At 43.6% G+C, this 22,199-nt stretch overlaps 1 protein-coding gene across 3 annotated transcripts; it reads left to right on the top strand.

Annotated features, from left to right (window-relative positions):
• Positions 1-3,928: 3,928 nt before the first annotated feature.
• On the top strand, positions 3,929-20,549 carry eva1ba (eva-1 homolog Ba (C. elegans)). 3 transcript variants are annotated; one of them, XM_053432398.1, is made up of 5 exons: positions 3,931-4,286; positions 14,351-14,447; positions 14,597-14,744; positions 16,150-16,244; positions 16,328-20,549. In XM_053432398.1, exons 4-5 carry the CDS (start codon positions 16,178-16,180, stop codon positions 16,765-16,767), a joined length of 507 nt encoding a protein of 168 aa, XP_053288373.1. In that variant the 5' UTR covers positions 3,931-4,286; positions 14,351-14,447; positions 14,597-14,744; positions 16,150-16,177; the 3' UTR covers positions 16,768-20,549. The 3 variants fall into 3 exon arrangements, with proteins under 3 accessions (XP_053288374.1, XP_053288373.1, XP_053288372.1); XM_053432397.1 differs by lacking the exon at positions 14,351-14,447 and having other exon boundaries at positions 3,934-4,286; XM_053432399.1 differs by lacking the exons at positions 14,351-14,447; positions 14,597-14,744 and having other exon boundaries at positions 3,929-4,286.
• Positions 20,550-22,199: the final 1,650 nt, after the last annotated feature.

Here is a 22,199-nt window from a genome sequence, read left to right as displayed (position 1 = left end):
ATCGTTTTCTGTGTAAAGATCTACAAAGTTAAAAAGCCCAAAGTTCCTTTTCAGTCGCTCGTCCGATATTCAGCATCATTGTTATGCCACGATGCCCATCATTTGGATAATACCCGACATTTCCTACATGCACTGGAAGTGGTTGATCAATCACAACACAGTGGATCAGCTGGCCAATCAGTGCAGACTGAGCTGTATCAGGAGGGGGCCCTTAAAGAGACAGGAGCTAAAAACAAGAGTTTCAGACAGAGGCTGAAAAGAGGAGCTGCAGCAATCGACTTTTCTGAATATTAAACCTTTCAATTAATTACTCAAATTACAAAGATGTCTTTTTTGACAGACTGCCTTTTTAAAAGCTCCAACAACTATTCAAATTGTGATTTAACCAGAGTGAATGTTCCTCAGAGCAGCGTTTAAAATGGTGACATTTTGCAGTGGAACCAATTCATTCAAATGAAAATACCACCAGCCAGGGTTGTCCACCAGCCAGAAGGTCAGTGGTTTCATCCCTGGCTCCTCTGAAGTGTTCTTGGACAAGATACTGACAATTTTCGCAGTTAGCTCGCCAGCCACAGTAAACCACCAACGGCTCTTATGAGTCCTCCCTGTGTCACCGAGCTTCAAGTATTTTGCAGGAATGCGTTGATGAATTTCACTCTGCTCTAACCCTAACCCTGATTTATTATTTATGTGCATGCGGAGGGAGTGGAAAGTCACAGCAGGGAGGACTTGAGATCACAAAACAATCCCTGTGCACAGGAGTGTGTTCCCTGTGCTGCGATCCCATCTGTGCCATAAAGAACCTCCCGCTGCCAGATGCCTCTACTGCACTTTTTTTATGGGAGGCTGGGGGTTAACGTGGCCGAAGACATGTGTTTTCATGTCATGCACTGCAAGGGTGGAGGGTGTGGACGTTACCTGAAGGTGCAGACGTAGACTACATCCATCGCCACGTTTGCCAGGGACTTTTTAATGAGCAGTTTGTAGAAACCACAGAGCTTCTGCCTTCAGTTAAAACTTCTCTTCCTCTCTTTTGTCTTCACATGTTCTGTCCTTGTTTCTCACACGATTCTCCCCCCCCCCCCCCGCCAATTATTTCACTGTCACTTGACGAAGGTTCTTCCAGGCTACATGTGTTTACAGTTTTGATATCTCCTCATGATTTTCATCTGAGGAAGAATGATGCTAAATCTCCCAGGACGCCATCCCAGGATATTCATTTCTTTTCATTCTTCAGAGAACAGATGACTCATCTGTCGGTGCTGTTTTTTTCTTCTCTGTTTCGCTCTGTCGTTGCACAAGGAAGCCAAAGTTTTTAATTATTATGCTTCCATGTCAATTATCAGATTAAAAAAAGTCACGTTGCCCTGTTAAGTGTTGGGGTTTTTCTGTAGTGGAAACAACTCGAGTGTCCCTGGTCTTTATTTTCTTTGCTTTGCGGCGTGTTTTTAAATCAGCTAAATCAAGCCTTTCATCAGAGGGCTTCATTCACACGGCCTCCCGAAGGTGCACGTCGCCCACAAAGGCTCTGTGAGGCAACCTTTGGAAAATGAGTGGGTGAGGCGGCTCTCTCATGAACGGCTCTGCAAATATTAATCTAGGTTAAAGATGGTGGTTTAGCTTTTGTTCCCATGAGGCCCGTCGGGAGCATATCGCTTTGTCAACGGGTGCTATCGTATTTAAATCTCCTCAACCCCCCCTTCTGTCCCGCACACACGCACACACACACACACACACACGCACACACACACACACACACACGCACACACACACACACACACGCACACACACACACACACACACACTCATACACACTCTGCTCGTTTCATCCTCTCCCACCTGCAGACAGACACTCCCTGGTTATCAGCCACATCTCCCTCCCCCATTTCCGCCTCCTCAACAGCTTATCATAATAAACTGTGTATTTACATTAAGCACCGCGATGGCAGCCTCAGGTTTTGTAAGACGTGATCCAGGGCCTCCTCGACAGCTATAGGTGCCCTGTAATTAGCCTGCCCTTGATTCTCTCTTAGCCCCGTTTTAACCTCTTCTTCGCTCACTTGCCTTTTCTCTCCTCTTGTCTTTTCTCTCTCCTGCCCCTAACTTATCCGCCCTCCTCAGACCAAACTTGTGCTGGAGTGTAAATCAGCCCCGGGGACAGGTGGACATCTGCCAGCCATGAGGAGATCCAGGCAGGAATGTGATGGAGCTCAGAGAAACATTTAAATCCTGGCACTGACGAAGGGGACTGAGCTTTTCCTCCCCAAAAAACCCTGTTCCATCCCCTGCACCACCTCCTCCTCGATGGAGTTGACAGTTGCTGTTGGTGAGATGCCTTCTGCTTTGCTTTTTTGTTTTGTTTGAATCCATGACTGTATCCATGATAGGATGAAGTTGGAATTTGAGGGAGAAGCATGTGGGCGGAGGTTTGATTTGGATTGATGTGCCTGAAACCCCCTGTGGGTGCGATATGCAATGTAATTTCAACCGGAGTGAGTCTACGTGACATGAATTCGTGGCTGCAGCTCAGGTTGGCGAGCGGGTTAATGAGGGAAATATGTGGGAATAAGAGCAAGATGTTCTTTCGAGCCCCAGCAGGGTGTAGCACAATAACAGCTCTGCTCGGATGTTGACCCTCTGGAAGAATAAAATGAACTCCTGATTTCATCGCCCTCAGCTTTTCTTCCCTTCTTTATCCCCATGAAGAGTCGTAGGAGCCTTAATGAAACGAGTCCTTATGCCTCTCGGAGCGTCTGGCTTTAATATAAATTTGGTCAAGACGACGCTCGGTGCATGACCACCGGGAGGGCGCGCAGCTCTTACAGCTAAGGAAATGTGTTGCCAGTAAAACGGAATATGACCAAATATGAGATCAGAGCGTGGGTTGCCTCGGTCGTGCTGGTGATCGCTGATGTTATTGCATTGGAAAAGTTGTCTCTGCATGTGGCTCACAGCTATTATTCCCTCAATGTGGGAGTTGACTACATATTTACCATGTTCTATGAGGCCACTGTCACCATAACTCCCACTGTGGTTATGGAAGGAAGTTGACTCCTGTAGTGACTCCTGGAGTTTGTTTTTATTGTGAGCCTCAATATACGAATGAGACATTATTAACCAGAATGGCGCTGAGTAGAGCCCATACCTCCACCAAGGCCCATCATTCCCCTTAAAGTCGATCAAGCTGCAACAAATTAAACTCATCTGTCATCTGACATAAAGAATACAGATTTTTCAAGATCCATAAATGATTCCCTGGGAAATATGTGTAAAAGTCCCAAAACATCCTTAAGGGTTAAAGAAAGATTCCTGGTTCTGCCACCTGATTTCTTGACTTGTTAAGTTCCAGAAAGTCAATACATCCCAAAATAGTCCGGGACCTGAAAGCCTGTGATTAACTGTTTGCCGCAGTTTCCAGTCGTTAAGCTACAGATAATCAAAAAGCTCGCTGGCACAGGTTTCGCAGGTTAGAGCGGGTCACCGTGCTTCACAGCTGACAGGTGAGCTGAAAACAAAATCATGAAATACAGCCAAATAGATTTCCACAGCATGAATAATAGTGAAAAGAATAAAGAAAAAAGAAAAAACACATTTTACCAAGTGTGTTTAAAGCAAAGCAGATCCAGCTTCACAGATGAATCACACACAGCTTCTCATAGATGGACACAAAGTTGCCTCTATGTTGTCGTTTTCTTGTGACACTGGACTGTGCATGGAAAAACTTGTGCTAATTTCCCTGGAGTTGCTTTCTCCCAGTTTCCTTAACAACAGAGGGAAAGCCCCCCCCCCACACACACACAGTACACACAGTATACACACACACACACACACACACACTCAGCCACTACTTTCCTCCCTCCTCTCTTGCCCTTTTTAGGCTGTTCCTCTTTTTTTTCCCTCCTTCATCTGAAAAAGGGGGGATAGTATGACAGCTTTTCCTGCTTCATGTGGATTGGAGCCGGGAGGGAGAAAACTCTGTTACTCACTCCGTCTCCAACTTTGAGAGGAAGTTACCACCTCTTCCCCAGACGCTGCACACACACACACACACACACACACACACACTCACACACACACACACACACACACTCTGTCTTCGGGACTTGACCACAGCAGCAACCGAGAATCAACAGAAACAGTCAGGACTGCTCGTGATGCCGTGTGTTTTTAAATGTGGAGGGAAAAGAAGGCTGAGATCTGCAGTTGCCTGAGGTTTTTTTCCCCTGTTTGGACTGAACTGTTGTAGAAGGACGTGTTTTGTTTTGTTTTTTCCTCGGCACTGACCGGTGAGTTTGACAGTTCATTTTACTGTGTGGACAGTGACATATGGAAACATCAGAGCTTTTCTGTACAGCTGGGTTTACAACATCTGGAGTTTTCTGGAGCAGAGACAGTCTAAACTCTCACTGTGTTGCATCTTATGTGAATTAAAACTTGGCAGGCTTTATCTGGAGGGGCGTGTGATTGGGAAAACATCCATGTGCTATAAAGTTGGATATAGCTGGTTTCCATCACAGCAGCTCCAGATAGTTTTTATAACAACACCTTTATAAAGTTGTTTTTCACATGATGCTGACTCAATTTTCTTTAATTTGTTGGTCAAAATTAGCAAAATTCAACTTGTATCCCCATTTGTATGTTTTTGTTGGAATCAGCCCAGATCAGTGTCCATGCATCGCTGTGTTAATGTGTGTTTCCAGCCAGAGGAGCTGATGCTGCACTTAGAGCTGAGGCAGGAGAGGAGTAGCCTGGCTTTCCTGTGCAGCTGCACATTATTCACTAACCTTGTGCTGATGAATTAGTTGTCACCTTTCAACAATCAAGGCAAACATCCTGTCGCGCTTTGTATTTTTTGTTTGTGAGGTCAGAAAGAGCAGACGTCATATAATCAGAGAGGTGAGAGACAGAGGAGGTCGTGCACATTCTCTCATATGGCTCCGTTTCTTTTCTTCTAAACATGTCCACTGAAACATTCATGCAACAACAGTTAACCATATGCGCTGGCTCTCTTAGCTCCCTCCCATGGGGCAGAACTCTTATCAGGGAGTAAGCAAGGTGAGGGTGGAGGCTGGTCTGGGCTTGGTTGCTCTCAGGGGTCTCCTTCTAATTTATCTGATCTGAATTAGCAGGCGGCACTTAAGCTGTGCCTCCTCCAGTCAATCAGATAACCCTCCATAGTGTGGATGCTTACTGCAGCTAAGTAACCCCCCTTCGGGGCGTCATGGCTGGAAAGAGTTGACTCCTGCATGACCTCTCCGGGCCAGCAGACCTTTTTTTTTTCTTCCCCAAAACCCCACTGACTCACTTATCAGTCGACCTGTCTTATCTGTCCCAAGTTGGTTGTTAACTTATTCTTAATGTGCCCGCGGGTCAGGGGTCAGACTCTGATTTGAAGAGCCTGTCTAAACTCCCCGGGCACCAATTGGTTTTCAGGGAGATAAAGAAAGTTTCAGGCCACACACAGTCAGGATGACCCCACAGCATCACAGGAAACAAACCTGGAAATGGGTTAAGGATAATCAATGATTCTGCTTTTTCATGTGTAGCACAGAAATAATCAACAAGACATATCCGCTTAAATATAGAAACAGGGACATGTGATGCTGCCATGTTGGATAAAACTCTCGTAGATGATGTTTCATCTCATAACAATGTTTTCTTTGTTCCTGCCAAACCTGTATTGTTATCACCAAACAGTCCCAGTGGAGGTTCTGCTCTAGTCACCTTGGCGGAGTGGTTCCTTTAATTTTCTGTTGCTCATTTAGTGCAGAGCCTGGGGAGAGAGTTATTCTACTAAAAATATGTTCGAATTTTGCAAATTGCATCAATAACAATAACAACAACATCGTAATTTGCAGTTGTGGGTTCAGTGATTTAGCTCATAGTGTACATAAACATAGAGTAGATAATGGGTCTCTTATGTCCCTGTATAACTTGGACATGCAGATAGTTTGTTCCCAGGTGGGCAGGTTCTGTGTTGTCGCTCTGTGCAACAGTAAATGTCAAACATATGGTGAAGCTTCAACATGCATAAACTAAAATGAGTCATGATCTCACGATGCAGCTCTGCTTCATCTTCACTCCCTGTTCTCTGACTCTTCAGGGATAAACCTGAACATAACTTGACTTTAGCCACTACATTTACTTCATTATTGTACTTAAGAACACATATTTACATGGATTTATAAATTTTACTCCTCTACAATGATTTACAATGATTTGCATGACATGTTCACATAGGTTGATATTGTATTTTTAGAAGTAAGCAACAATAAGAGAGGAATTTGCCCACTGAGTTTATCAAAACGGGTAGGTAACATTAGGCCCCACCTCTTGAAGCATCACCAGCATCACTGGTGAAAAAAAAAAAATGAGGGTGCGTACTTTGTTTGTACTTTAACTGAAGTAAAACCTTTGAATACTTCCCCCAGCCCTGCACAACTGTAGGGTACCAGTTGCACTCTTACACACTCCAGCAGTTAGTGAAGCTCTTGTGTAAACCTCATCTTAATCGACCTGTGATCTGGACTCTTCTCTGTGCTTCCACTGGGGACAGTCCACCAGTCAATCCAGAGATCAGTACGTTACCTAGTGTGACAAATATATATATATATCCATCAGAAACACACTGAGAAGAAGGGCTTTAATAAGGCTTGAAATGCATGAAGGATTTCATAGCTCATGTTTAAGAAATGACATGAAGTCATAAGTGTCGATCAGCTGATCGTCAGCTGACGTCATTGAACACCAGCTATACACCCGTCAGCACAGTGATCCATTCAAACTGAGAATTATTGCTGCTGCTGATTTGCTGTGGCTCCTGTTAACCACTAATTTTGCTCAGTGAGTTATTAATTCGCTTTAAGTTCAAATGTGATATTTTTCTTTAGTAATCTTGGTTTTTATGCACAGTAATCATGTGTCTCATTGACACCATTGGGGGGGAAACAAATTAAAAAACTCATCTTTGCTCCTTGCACCACCATGTAGCTGCTGGTTTTGATCAACGCCCTTTTCAAACGTTCACAGTGGTAAGATGATCTTATGGGGGAAATTATACTGTGGAACATGAAAAAATGAATCACTGCACCTCTAACAGTGCTTCCCTTGTGTAGCTTGTGGGTCAAAGCTGTTTAACATGCCTGTCCACTGGGGTTTGACTGAGCCTACACGGTGCAACCAACCTTTACTCTCACTGCACAAACACAGTTACTGTCACAAAATTTCCAACCCCCCCCTCCCCCCAATCTCAATGAGCTGCATCAATTGGACGGACCCAATCATGAGAAGGGCAAGCACGTGTTTTGTGTCACAGAGAAATCCGTAGGCTCCGTGTGATTGGTGCAGTGTGTGGATGGGAGCCAAGATCGATGAAAAGAGTGAGATCATCGCTCTATTTCTGGAGCTCGGAGTTTGTGCTGAGCGAACTTTAGAGGAATGTTCACGTGAATCAACTCCGACATAAAGAAACATACACAGACAAGCAGCAGCTGTCATCATGGAGTCGCATACTGTGCACACATGCACAAATAAACCCTTTCAGCAAACACACACACACACACACACACAGCGTGGGTTGCACGAGGCTTCCTGCTTCCAAGGGCTTCGCTTGATTTGCTTGATTGCCACTGAGATAATGTCAGTAAGAAGATAGTACGTGGGATATCTACTCTTCATTTACATAGTAAAGCATTCGGGCTCTGACTCACATCAGGAACACATCTGGGTGCGTTTAACCACTTGCCCTAACCCCCCCCAGCTCACTCCTATATCTCCATTACCCTCCCATTACCTGCCATAGCCCTGAAAATATGTTCTTCACGGGACAAGCAGCGCACTGTGGTTCCCTTCTGATGACACAAGGATACTCTGGGATTTTTTCGGGCCAGGGCTGCAGTTACTCTGAAGCGAGCTGGCGCCATGTTGGCTCTGCACCGATCTGATACTGATATCGGGTATTGACTCAAATTGCTGGATCTGTGACAACAGGGTCAATCTATGTGGCTGATCTATTCAATTCAAATCTATGTTGTTGTATTTTTGCATCAACGTGCACATGCTATGTCATGTGTCAGTACATTTTGCCTGAAGGAGAGTTAGCGGCGCAGAGGGAGCTGAACACAAAGAGTCAGCAGGCTGGAGGTATTTATTGCAGCTTGTAGCTATAAGGCTCCACACATGAAGCGTACAGATTATTAATTGAACACCGGTGCAGCGGTTTGCACTCACAGCAGGAGGCTTCCCAGTATGAATCCCAGCTTGGCCTGAGCCTTTGGAGTTTACATGTTCTCCACGTGTCTGTGTGGAGTTTCTCCTTGAAGTACTCTGACTTTCTTCCTGGGTCTTTTCGATCATGACGTAGCCTTCACTGATTTGTGGATAATCAATGACAAGAATTGATGTTCAGTTAAATTCTGCCTTTTAAGATGATGCAACTGCTCACATGCCTTGGAGACAAGCTATTGATCATGTGGACAGAGATCCTATTGGTTTGAAAATGCAGTTTTTAAACGAAAACATGGATATAGCTGTAGATGTAGATGTAGTATGGATGTAGCCTTTAAATTGCTCGTAGGTGAGAATATGACTGTAAGTGGTGTCTCTGCATATTGACCCTATGATCCACCTGCAGCAGTGGCAGCGGGTTGGACTTGGTGTATCTCAGTTCTTTCGTCGGGTATCATGATATTGTGTTTCTTTCTCAGTTTCAGCCTCAGGTTCAGAATGCTATGACTCATGTCTGTTATAACTGGTCTCTTGTTGAAAAGTCTAATGTCTAACATCAATTAATCAGTGACCAACACTGGCCAACTGTACGGTTTGATCCTCTTGGCAAAGGTTGTCGTCATCGAAAGAAAAGCCACTGTTCATTGCCCCCATTTGGAATAAAGAGCACGTCAACAAAGAAAAACAAAGCTTTCTTTCACACAAGCATATTCAAGAACGTTTTCACAAGATTGAATCATCTAATGGCGCAAACACCTCTTAAGTTGAATGGTGCACAAACAGCATGGGTTTATTTCCAGTTAAGTGGAAACTTGATAAAAGCTGGGCAAGTTCTGACTTCACTGTTTGTCCCTGCAGCTAAAATAGGTTTTCACCAGCAGGGGGTGTAACATTCGTGTTGAGTCAATATATAAAAGTCGGCAGAATGTTTTGTCGGAAGTGCTTATCACTGACTTGCTCTGGAGCTTTTGAACGTAATTGCATAGTTGCCATTTTATTGTATTACTGTAAACTTCAAACCCAAAGGATTTCTCATTCACTTTGGCTCAACAACTTAGGTTTACACTTTGTTCTTGATCCTGTAAACAGCCCTAACGACACAATCTGCCCTCAAGGTCTTCTTACTTGTTTGTTGTGGAACATCTGGGCACATCTCACAGTCTTCATCAGCTGATGCGGTTCGAACATCTTTATTTCCATTACAGCAGCTGTTTCCGAGCCAAGACGCGTCTGTAGCCTTGTACTTGAAAGATGCGAGATTGCGTCCAAACTTGGGATCAAGCTCCACTCTGCGTCATCATTTTTCTCTACATTTTGCATCCATTCGATGGGGTACAGTAAAAACAAAAAGGCAGAAATTTAAGACCGGAAGCGAGATTTGTACGACCTGCAACAAAGATCTCCAGCCAGAACCAAACCAGAGACTTTGCTGCTCTAATGAATGTGTCTTAACCGCTAGTCCAACAAAATGCCATACAACACTCTTTGGTGGTATTCATTACACACTGGGAAATGTGGCTACGCTTTGTGCTAACTGTCGTGCGTTTTATTTTCTGTAGCCTGTTTATCTCTATTAAATGATTTACGATCTCCCCCTATAGAAGATGCTGAGCCTTCTCCATCCTTTGATCGTAGCCTCTCTGATGTGGTGCATGAGGCACCGTCAGTCCTCACTTCTGCCATAGCTCCCAAAAACCCATATGGGGTTGTTTCTAAATGTCCTAGTCCATTGTATTACTCTATAAAGATACTATACTCAGTAGAGTGCATATCTCCACCAAGGCTTAAAAGTCATCTTAAATTCCATCATCTGCACCAAGTTTCAACCTCAGAGATAGTTCCATAAATGTGCCTGATTTCTCATTAAGCTCCCTTAATTATTCCCTGGAAAAAGAAAAAACAAAATGTTGAAAAACAAAATCCCTGGATATAACCCCTGACTCCGGTGAACACCAACATTTAATGGGTTCTTCCCTGACCCAACAAGTTTCGGGGGAAATCCATTTAGTAGTTTTTGTGTAGTCTTGCTTATAAACAAAGAAACAAACAAAAACTGACAAACAAACTAGAAGTGGTCTCAGTAGAGCGCATATCTCCCTCAAAGCCCAACAATCCCCTAATGAAACTACATTCAAATTCACTTATTCTGGATTTTTATTTGGATCTGCACCAAATTGCTCATAAATCTCAGTCCCCTTAATTTCCAGATCCTTGAATTGTGTAAAAAGAAAAGGGATCCACCTCAATTTCCCCGTCCTTGTAGCTTCCACATCCCTGTCCTGTCTCCAAATGCAACCAGCTTCCTCTCATGGGGAGACGCAGGCAGACCTTGAGAAGAGGGAAGCAGCACCGACAGTCGGCACAGCTTGAACCCCAAAGATCTTCATGTCAAGAGGAACTGGGACGATACACACTCTTACTTTCCCCCAGCAAACAAAATCTCCCTGTGGCTTCCACCAGACATTACCTCCCCCCCCCCGCTGAGCTTCATGAGCGCTTTCACAGACTCACAGATCTCGGGCTGGACGGTGTTTCTGTTTACCGAGGGGAAAGTGGGGAGAGCTTGCAGATCCATTACGGCTCAGGACTTGGACACCGCTCTCGTGCTTGATTACAGGTGTGTGATAAACGGCCTGTGGAGAAATCTAGCAGACATTTTCGCGATACAGTTTCAAGATTCCTTGGCAGTTTGTAGGAAGCCGTTAACCTCCCGTAGACGACTGAGGGGATTTCTTCTGGATGGAGAGAATAACCGAGCCAGGACTGAGCTCTGATTTCTGTATATTTTTTTAAGCGAACCACGCAGCGTTTCAGAATGTGCTCCACAAGCTGAAAATAAATGCATAAATTGAATAGATTTCCCAGATTGGTTTGTTTGAAGCTGTGTATCATGAAGTCCAGATGGATATATATTCGTCAGTAGCAGCCTCAGAATCAAAACAACTACTTTTTTAATGAAGATAATTGAAGAGCAGTATGTAAGATGCTATAAATTCTTTTGGTGGCTCATGATATCCGTTACTACAGCGAGCCTGTGTGTGGCCTCGAGGTTTAAAAACAATGAAATGGGATTGTGTTCGAGCCCGGCTATTTTCATTCTGTGGAGCTCCGTCCCAGGCGAACCACAGACGGACCCGTCCACTGTGCCAGGAATTGTGGCGGCCGCAGAGAAAGTCAAGGTATTGGAAATATTTCTCCCCCCCCCCCCTGTGGTTCGGCGTGTGTCGCAGACAATGAGGAAATAACACTGACTCGCTCCCCCAGTGGGATCTGACCTTTTCATCTTCCTCGTATGAATCAAATGCGGCTTGCGATCTGAATAAACTCAGCTGACGGGTCATTCCTTTGATTCCGAGAGGAGTGTTGTGGCTGGACGGTTTATGAAACAAGTATCTGGGGGACAAACTTTACATTAGAGGTCTGCCCCTGTAAGGAGGCACCCGATAAATCAGCCAGTGGACGTCAATGTGCATCAGACTGCTCAGTCATTCTGTCTGGAACTTATCTCAAGACAATGGCAGTGATGCTGGAGGAAGACTTCGACCTGGATGTTGTCCCCTGCGGAAAAGGGACAAACCCTGTGGGAAGGAAGAGCCATTGTGGTCATCTCCAAGTGAAGGGCCACCAGAAATAAACCCAGTGCATGACAGCTCCGAGGTTTTCTTCCACTCAGCTCCCTGCAACCAAACCAAAGCAAACAGTGCGAAGTTAGAAATAGTGTCTGACCTCCTCTCAGGCCACAACAGCGCAGCATCACTGTGTTTATGCTGGCTTCTGAGTAAGAGCACACTTTCTTTTGGAAATAGCTCATCGCTGAGACTTTGGGGAAATTGCTGAGCTGGTTGCAACCTCTATCGTTACTGACGCCAAGGAGGTGATGTTTTTGCCTCTGGTCTGTTGGTTTTTTTGTTTGTGAGAAAGATTACGCAAAAACTGCAGAACGGATCTTCGCGGAACTTGGAGGAAGAATGAGACTTTTTTTTATTGGTTTTCCCAGGGAATTTATACAATTTTGGATATGTTGGTGTGTGTGTGGAATTTGAAATTACCTGATAACATTTAAGGGGACTTTTGGGGCTTGACAGAGGTTTGGGCTCTGCTGGGTGCCATTTTGTTACTGTGATTATTAATTCCAATAAGGTGATTATGTTTTCCCCCCAAAGCTTTAGTTTCCCACACAATTCAAACCATGTCCTGATGGGCTATATGATTATTTATCAGTCAGCAGCATGTGAGGAGTCAAGATGGGTGAGTGTTTGACCTCATGCTTTGTGGACAGGACCGAGCTAATGATAAACTAGCAGGGACAAAAAAAAGGACTAAACATTAACATCACAGGAGCTCAGATGTGGAACAAAGACACGTGCTCACATTTCAACTGTCTGGTATCTTCTGCTTTCTGCATTTGACTCAAAAAATATAACAACATAAGGAAATGTATAGAAGATGGCTTGTACAAACAGGTAACACCATATTGTGTACTGGTTCATGAGATACTGTCAATTCTATGCTGGTCCTTCTCAAGGTGTTGTTAGTAGTTTGGTTTGGTTTAGGAGACATTACACGAGAACTGCCATTATTTTTATTCATAATATTAAGTTAGTTTTAGGTTGTGATGACACTTAAGCTGGAGTAAGAGATGCTAGGACAAAATGACACTTTGGATTTTTACATTATGATGAAAGTTTCCTTTTGGCCGAACACGGACATCTGCAATCCAAAAGCAAATTGGGTCAGCATGGAGAGAATGACTGAGAGTTGAGTCATGGATTGTACGGAGCTGGCGAGGAGAGGGTCTGTTAATAATTTCCTTCTCGGGGTGAAACAAAAAACACAACAAAACAACACGGCAGGATAATTAGTGTTTAGACGGGCTTTACACAGCTCTCCAGTCCACATTAAGCAACAGTTACAGATGCCAGAGTCCTGATGAAGCTCAGGTTTGCTGCATTCCCATGTGAGATGAGGCGGTTCATGTACTGTTGGTGTCCAACTGTTAGCTTCGACCTTGGCTCAGAGAGCGACTGTAGTCATCTGAGCCGCTCCCTTTATTACCCTTGAGACAAAAACAAAACAGCTAATTGAAAGCCCGTTTTCTTCAGCTCTGCTTGGATAATGATGAATAGATTCCATTAGGAGGGGGGCGGGGGGGGGGGGGGGGGATTAGACTCTGTGGGAGGGAGGAGATGAACTTGTTCATAATTGAAAAGAAAAGGAAGGAAGCTCGACAGGAAGACACCGCGTAGGTCCATCCCTACGGTGGTGAGCAGAAACAAAAGGCCCATCGTCTCGCTCCCAGTGGGGACAGAGGGGGTGGCCTGGAAAGAGTGTTGCCACAGTGAGTGCCCTGTCACTTGGCCCCCCGATGCGCTGTCTCGGTCCGGCGCTGCACAGTGTACACAGGATCTGCCAAGAGTCAGCGAGATCAAAATCTGCCCTGAAAAAGCACAGAGGCTCTGCAAAACCAACTGCAGCTGGCGGAGGAGCTTTTTCCCATAAACATCCCAAACCTCACAGCTTTACATTTTTGAACAGACCTGGATGGGCCGAGTTAGCACGTAAAGCACCAACCCCCCAGCAGGTTATAGGGGTTTTTATTGCCCTTTATAGAAAAGAGATTCAGGAGGCTTGGTAGATTGTTGTGGTTTAAATGTGGAGGACTCTGCATTGCAGCAATAGATCGCACGGTTTAAAAGTGAGCAGACATTTTGATTAAAACAATTTTTCTAACTTAAAACGACTTTAACGAAAGTAGTCCTGCATAATCTAAAGCACCCTGTTCAGTCTGGGATGGCAGAGAGCAGCTGCTCATATAACATCAGTCCCACAGCTGGCTCACTGCATGTGAGGCCTTTAAACCATTAAGAGATATTATTAACTGTTTTTAGTGTCTATAGCATAGACAGTAAATAAAGATGGTTAAATAAATTACAACCTCCTGGAAAACACCAGAGTATGTTGCACTGTCACTGAAAGTTTTTCCTGATCACTGATTTGAGCAAGTGAGTATACCCAAGCCCAAAAGCAAGGATTCTGCTGATTACTTTTAATTCAAGGTTGATTATAAAGATTCTAGTTTGCTTCGCCTCTTTCAGACAGCTCACACATTCCTGTGTCTCCTCAGCCTCCGTGCATTTTACAGTTGAACCGCTGCCTCTGGTCTCTTGCCCGACCGTGTATCCTGCAGCAGGCCTGTCGCTGTTTGCATTGCAGACACCTCAGTGAGTTTGGTCCTAATGAGGCCTGACGTCTGTATTTGTGTGGGTGACTCTCTCTCTTTCTCTCTCTCTCTCTCTCTCTCTCTCTCTCTCTCTCTCTCTCTCTTTCTCTCCCTCCCTCTCTATGTGTGTGTGTGTCGCTCTTGTCTCAGGGTTGCCAAATGAACTGTTTAGCTTGAGGACCAAAGATCACGGGCCCTGATCCAACAGTGAGGACAGAGAGAGGAGCTTGATCATTTCAAACTTCTCGTTACAACATGAGCTGGGACTGAGCCTGTGCGTCAACGTTTCATTTTTTCGGTAAGTTTGATTTTCTATCTGCGCCTCACTTTGTGTTTTACTTTCAGAGGAGAGCATCTGCTGTGTTTGAAAGTTTGTTAGTGGAGCCACACGACATATGGTTTACACGTGTGGTTTTTTATGCTGGAATTTTCCTAAAGGCTGCATCAACAAATAAGCACAAAAGCTACATAAGTCAACGAGGTATTCCCATCAGGATGGAGCTCAGGCACCGGGGTTATCAGTGGGCGTAATTTGGAGGTAAATGCAAACACAAACATGTGGTTTGTGCAATTTGAGGACCTCCACATGATCCGTGTGAAGTCACAGTGACATGTGGTTCGACTTAAGAGAGCAGTGCACACAGGTTGGAGTTGGACGGCTACGGAGCTCGTCATCGTTTTCACATTTTTACCACAACACGAAGGGGAACATTAACAGGAGAGATTAAAGCCACCTTTATTTTTTATCTGGTCTCTCTGCTATCACCTCACTTCTGTGCCTCATGGTGCAACACCATGATGTCATCAAACCCGGGAGGTGGGAATTGTTGACGAACTGGCAAAGTGGAGGAGAAAAGCCAGAGTCAGCAGGAAAGGGGTGAGCGTGGTGAAGGAGGGGAAGGTTACCAGAGAAAATACAGAGAGACCCAGCAGTACAACACGACCCCGGAATTCAATACAGGCAAATCCAATAAATGTTTTGTTTCAGATGAAACACAGACCCGCTTCTCCTGGAGACGAAGGCTACCAAGTGAGGAGGTAGCATGAAGGTAACAAGATCCGGATAATTGCTGAAAACAGACTTCAGCGGAGAATGAACATGAACTCTTGTATCTGCTGCAAGGCTTCAACGGGTTTCACTTAAATAAAGAACTTCCTCGGGAGTGTCAAAAGTCACCGCTGCAAACAGGAACAGCTAAAAACACACAATAGGGCTCCTCAGACTGACAGGATGCCAGGAGGAGTGACATCTTAAATGTCAGGGACGCCGTGTCAATAGACTTCAAGGAAGTCAGCAATATTGCACTGGCCGTTGTCCTCTGAGCTTTAAGCAAACTGATGAGCTGGGAAGAGTCCTTCGTGGGAACTTGGAAAAACGACTCCTGACCTCGTTTATAGAGGGGCTGTCATGATGCTGGGAGAATGGCAGAGGCACATCGCCATGTGCCAAATGCATTATGATGATCCCAGATGAAGCCAGTACTTAAGGAGGACACAGAGGAGCTCTTGTCGGACACTTGGAGGCCTCATCCCACCCACCCTGCTGCATATGAAGGACTGCAGTGAGTGGGATTGATGTTTGAGCGTCACACTGAATGTAAACCTGCAGGGTCGCCTAACTTCAAGCATCTGGAAGAGCGTTAATCAGGTGTCTAGATGCATTAAAGCCAGATTTGACAGGGTGTGAAATTTGTCGTTTACAGGTGTGAAGGAAACAAAGTCAAGATCACCATGGATGTGAAGAAAAAAGAAATGGACCTGCTGAGCAACAGCATAGCAGCTTACGCACACATTAAAGGTAAGCTACAGCCCAACAAAATCTGTTAGTGATGTATTACATTAAACTCTGTCTGATATTGTGTGTTTGTGTCCCTTCCTTAGCAAACCCAGAGAGCTTCGGCCTTTACTTTGTGCTCGGAGTGTGTTTCGGGCTGGTGCTGACGCTCTGCCTCCTGGTCATCCGCATCTCCTGCAAGCCACGCACCAAAGTCGCCTCCTCCTCCTCCTCCACGCCGGAGAAAAAACAATTAAAAGGCATCAGCGGGGAGGATGAGGAGGAGGAGAGTGAGGATGAAGAAGACGAGGAAGGGGACGATGTCGAGGCACAGGTCCCTTTGCCCAGCACAGAAATCCCTGTGGGTAATCATAACAGCCAGTCGGACGGGACGCTGAGCGTGAACGTATTTACTTCAGCCGAAGAGCTGGAGCGGGCTCAGCGGCTGGAGGAGAGGGAACGTATCATACGGGAGATCTGGAGGAACGGCCAACCTGATATCTTGGGGTCGGGGACAGGGACGATTGGACGAGTGCATTACTACTAAAGGGCTGACAAGGGAGACGCAAGCTGCAAACTCTGTGGAGGAGTGGCTCAGACCTTTGAGTGGGCCCAGTGTCCCTGAAGCCTGCACGACCGGAGAACTTGTGTCAAGATACAAAAGGACACACATCTGGAAACAGGATATACAGCAATGTGCCACATTTTGATACACTTGGCTCGGACAGAGCTGAACTTTGAGATATTGCACTTCTTATTAAGCAAAGTTATTTTTAACAGACAACATGAACTTAAACCAAGAGATGTCTTTAATAACTGATTAGACCACATGGAAAAGAGGCCGAATGAATGTGGGACGCTTGAAGTATTAAACTGTTTGGCGCTTAAGCACAGAGATGCACACAACTAGGTTTATGTAGGCTAAGTGAAAAATAACGACAATAAATGTACTGTATGTTGCAATGAAGATTATTTGTTCGCAGTGTAAAGGAAAATAAAATGTCATCGTTTGAACAAGCACATATCGATCAATTGTGGGGGTCAGATTATGAGTTAAAAACAATTAAAATTGGAGTCTTTAATTTATAAATGCATTTCAACTACGTCTATGTTTTCAGGGGTACTTCCAACAGAGGAAATGACAGATTTAAAGTATTAAGCCGGAACAATTTACTGTTGTTTCTCTTCATAATGTCAGACAAATATACACCAGAGCTCTTCCTCTCCGTACCTTTGGGCCATGGATTTATAATCAAGTTTTTTTTTTTAAAAGGCCAAAAGTCTATTTTTTGTCAGTGTGGTTAATGGAAAAATTTCGTTTTTTTTTGTCATTTGTTGTTTCTGCTCAATGTCTCTGTCTCTAAAGATTAAAGAAGAAAGAAGTTTTATAATAAAATTTCTAGAAACTCAACAACAATCTTCCTGTCATAATAATGTGTGTAAGTCTGATGGAATCAGAATTGTACGATGGCGTATCAGGTGCAGAATGAAGAAGAAAATAGCAGATTTCGAGATTAAAGTCATAGTAATATAAGAATGAAGTTGTTATTGAATTAGGACAAAAAACTCATAATCTAATTTGAAAAGGGTCATAATAATTTGAGAAAAAATGTTTGAAATAACAAGCAAGGAGAGCTCGAGCTCTCCGGAGTTCAACTCATTCTGGAGCCAAAATCTTGATTAGCAATCTCATTGTCTCTTGAGAAACCGCAAAATCCCTTTGGATACAACAGATGTAAACAATGATGTACTCCACCACTACCAAATAATTCCTCCACCGCAGGAGAGGCATTTCCTCCAAGCCTGTGTCATTCTTTCTTTGGAATGGACTCATTTCTTGCTAAATCTTTTCAAAGTCCTGATACTTGTGATAATGTGGCGCTGTGTATTTGTTGAACCAATAACTTAACAAGATCCTCCATGTTCCTCATTTGAAGGCAGGTTTGATCTTCTGATATCCCCTTCTAAAATGAAGAATAGCCAAACATTTAGTTATCTATATAGCCGATTTTCGCAAGTCACAATTTGTTGACTTCATATTCATAATATTATGACATTTTGCTGTCAATATTACCATTTTATTCTGGCAATGTTGTGACTTTTTTCTTGTTATATTATGACTTTTATTCTTGTAATGTTGTGACTTTCTTCTTCAAATATTATGACTTTTAAGATTACCACTTTATTCACATAACATTATGGCTTTTTTTTTCTCGTAAGATTACCACTTTTTTCTAGTAGAATGACCTTTTTTATTGTAAGATCACCACGTTTATCTCGTAATATTAAGGAATCTTTCAAATTAATTTATGCTTGTTCTTCTTGTAAAGTTATGGCTATTTGCTAGTAATTTAAGGCTTATGATGTCTTAAAATGTCATCTCTGTACCGGATGTGACGCACTTGAGTCGCCCCCTTTGATGAAAACGCGGCAAGTTGAGTCAGTCCTCAACTCCTTTCTCTCTCTCCTGCTGCTCCCATCATTTCTCTCGTAGTTTTATCGTGACAAACTTCAACAATGTTGGTTTTATGAATTAAAAAAATCATCTTCCCGTTGCTTCCCTCGTCGGTGTCGCGGCTCCATTATTGGCCGTTGATCTTCAGGCGTCCTCAAACGCCTCCTCAAACCGGAAGTCAGAGTTTGAACGGGCACCTGAGCAGCGGGGACCAGGACAACATGTCTCAGCTAAGTGCTAATTGTTCACCTGTGTAACATGGAGGATACTTCAACTCTACGTTGTGTGCTCCACAGTGACGTTAGCCACACTAGCAGTTGGTTGTTTCACCATTTTGGTTCAAACTCATAGTCTGATATGTTTTTATTTCCATATCTGACTCACATGAACAACAAACTATACATGTAAGTGGATAATGGTTGGATGGGTGGTTTTATTAAGGCTACATCTCTTTGTTCAGATATGTTTCTACCCTCCCCATGAAACAAATACATTAATATAATAATAATAGTACAAAAAGCCTAATAAATACAATGAGACTAAGTTTGGTCCTTTCCCATTCTGGTCTCTGGAGTTTAGCATTGTCGTAGAGAGTGAAATATCCTACGCGCATTGATGGTTATTCAGATGATCCCAAACACTTCTGTGATCCTATGATTCTCCTTTTAGCCCCAAGTTGCACGCGGACATCTTATTGTATCTGAGTGAAATGTCTCGAAATTTTTTTAGACGGTAAACATTCATGGTCCCCGCAGGATGACTTGTAGTAACATTGGGGTCCTCTGACCCTTTATCTAATGCCACCATCCAGTTAAAACATTCTGGTGTCACACTAAATACTGGCCAAACTAGTGTCAGTCCCATCAGCCTCAGCAGTTGTGTTAAGTGCTAAATAACAAATGTTTGGAAATACACTAAACCAAGATGGTGACCGTTGTAAACACTGCAAAGCATCAGGATCAACATTGGCATTGTGAGCATAAAGTTGCTAGTGCGGCTGTAAACTATTGTTAGATTGTGTGTTTAAAGCTCTTGACCCTGCTGAGCTTTGGCATGCTGGAGTTTGCTGCTTGTACCTTTCTGCTCTAACCCCCGCTGGCTGAATTTGCTGACTGGCTTTCTTTTCTTTTGGTGATGTTCAGCTTGTGCAATGATTCTTTTAAGTAACACTTGATATGCATGTTTGAATATTATATGTACTGGGCTCCATGGGTTTTGCAACGTCTTTTTTATGTGCTTGATTCACGAAGCCTCCTGATGTTGCACAGTGGCTTCAGGAATGTAAATGTGGCCATGACCACAGCTCATTATTATGATTACTTCCTTCTAATATTGGCTTCATACTAGTTATTCTCACATTTTCTAAAGCCACTTTATTTATCTTGGAGAAATTCTGTTCGATTCCTACTCGTGTTACTATTTGTCTTTTACATCTGTCTTTCTTCCTTCAGTGGCTGCTTTGCTTTTCTCTATCCAAATGCTGATGCTAATCTCTGGTTAGTCACTGATTCGTCATAACATTATTATTATTATTGCTCGATTATTTCTTGGTTGGAAATGCCTTGTTTAGTGGTGGCCAGACTAGTACCGGTCCCACAGATAGAAGCTGCTCACCAAACAGTGCTTCCCCTTCGTTTGTCTGCTGTGTCTTAGAATAGCCCACACATTGTAGATTCAACATAATAGATGGTGTCGGGCGCTGCTTTTTATGTGGTTTTTGGGGGGAGGAAACTGCTGTTCTGACATCGGTGCATGCTCGCAGGGAGGGAAGAGGTCATGGCTTGTATGGCAAACATCAACTCTGTATTACATTTGTTCCACTGCAATGACTGGAATATTGTTTCCCCTGCCAATAAAGACTTACAGAACATTAACGAATGACAAGCATTGGAAAAATGTTTATACTGGACTTTATCAGAAATCAATCTTCAGCGGTTTGGTGATTTACGGAAAGTTAAGGAAGTATGAATTCTTGGCATTTCATTAAGGTTGTACTAAAGGGAGATATCCTTAAAATACTCAACAGGATTTGGCATGTCCACATTCTTTCTGTTGGCCAACCTGGAGCTTGAATCTCTAGTCCATCCTTGTGGGCGACTGGTATGGCGTTACTTGGAGGAACGCCTCGGTTGGAGAGGAAAGCAGGCAAAGAACTTCTAGAATAGAGTCCTCCTCAAAGTTCACACTGTGCTGGAGGAGCAGACCGGGTTCAGGTTTGCCTTGGGGCCCGTTCTGTTTTCAGACAGAGCCCACACTGAAGTCTTCTCTGTTGAGGTCTTGGAAAAGCCCCTCATGTGGTCGCAGGCTTCAAGAAATCAGTGGCGCTGATGGTGTAGACTCTTTGAAGTAACTGTGTAATTATATTTGTTGAGAAAACCCTTGTGAACAGCATCCACCTCGAAATCACAAGACCAAAAATGGGGTTTCACTAGAGCCTACCATCGAATATTTTCAGTAGACCTATGGTACTTATGAGACAATACATCATTAAAATGAAGGGACCGTCATCATGAAGGAAATCCAGTTAGGGTAAGCTATCAGTCTGAGCTAAACCACAGCGTGGGAAAGATGTCCACAAAGACTTGCATGATACAAACTCTAAGGCTGTCATTTGTGGTTCTTGGCTAATTCCAGAAAACACCACTTTATAGATAATAACATCTATAGCTACGTCCATGCTTTTGAAGCTCCTTAGATAAATTAATCTTCTTTAATTACAATGGTCAAATGTAGAACATGAAGCACAGCATTTAACTCTAAAAAAAACTGTTAAAAGTGGTTTACATGATTTCCTCTGTCAACGGCTCCATATTAGATTTATATTTTTAACATGTGGAAGATGTATTACCGTTTTCCCTGAGGTCGTTCATATGATTTCTTTGACAGTGGTGAACTGTTCTTTCTCAGTTCAGCTCCTCCTTCACTATTTCTAATTTTAACTCTGACCTCTGAGCTCCAAAGCATTTTTCAACACTCCATTTTCAGTTCTCCCAGCAGTTCCCTCCTACGTATCTTAAATTTCTCGTATGTATACAGTGAACTGTGTTGTCTATGGCTGATAGCTCTACGTTTCTTCCAGGTTAGTCACACAAGGGGTGCATTATAATTAAGAAGAGTGCCTGTAGTGTAAGCAGGGTCCATCATCACTGAGATTATTGAAGCTTTTTGGGGTCGTTGAGTGAAAGAAATAAAATCTCAGCTTGTGTTTGCGTAGCTTTACTGCAGGAAGATTCTTTTTTCATAAAAGTCAATAATTCCCAAATTTACGACATATAATCTGACCCTTTGTCTGTTTACCCTCATGTATTTCACCCCTTGTCCAAAATGGAATGTGCCCTTGGTCGCCATTATTCAACACCATTTTTAAAAATAGTATATTCCCATGGCAGTTTCAGGAGCATCGGGTCCCTGATGAGCTCCAGATGTTGTCCAGATGTGCTCCATAGTGGGCAACTCTACTCGGCTTAGACAGGAACACACCACCACTACTAACACCGTTCGGAGCCAAAACCAAATCTCTGTGC

This window comes from Pleuronectes platessa, chromosome 10 (genome assembly GCF_947347685.1).
Source record: "Pleuronectes platessa chromosome 10, fPlePla1.1, whole genome shotgun sequence".
Taxonomy (NCBI): domain Eukaryota; kingdom Metazoa; phylum Chordata; class Actinopteri; order Pleuronectiformes; family Pleuronectidae; genus Pleuronectes; species Pleuronectes platessa.
Note: the sequence above shows the minus strand (reverse complement) of the source record. Positions and strands in the feature narration are given on the sequence as shown.

Bases quoted from the DNA above. Each gene is read 5' to 3' on its own strand.
- eva1ba (XM_053432399.1), top strand. From the start codon at position 16,178: ATGGATGTGAAGAAAAAAGAAATGGACCTGCTGAGCAACAGCATAGCA. The intron at 16,245-16,327 runs GTAAGCTACAGC...TCCCTTCCTTAG, and splicing joins AGCTTACGCACACATTAAAG to CAAACCCAGAGAGCTTCGGC.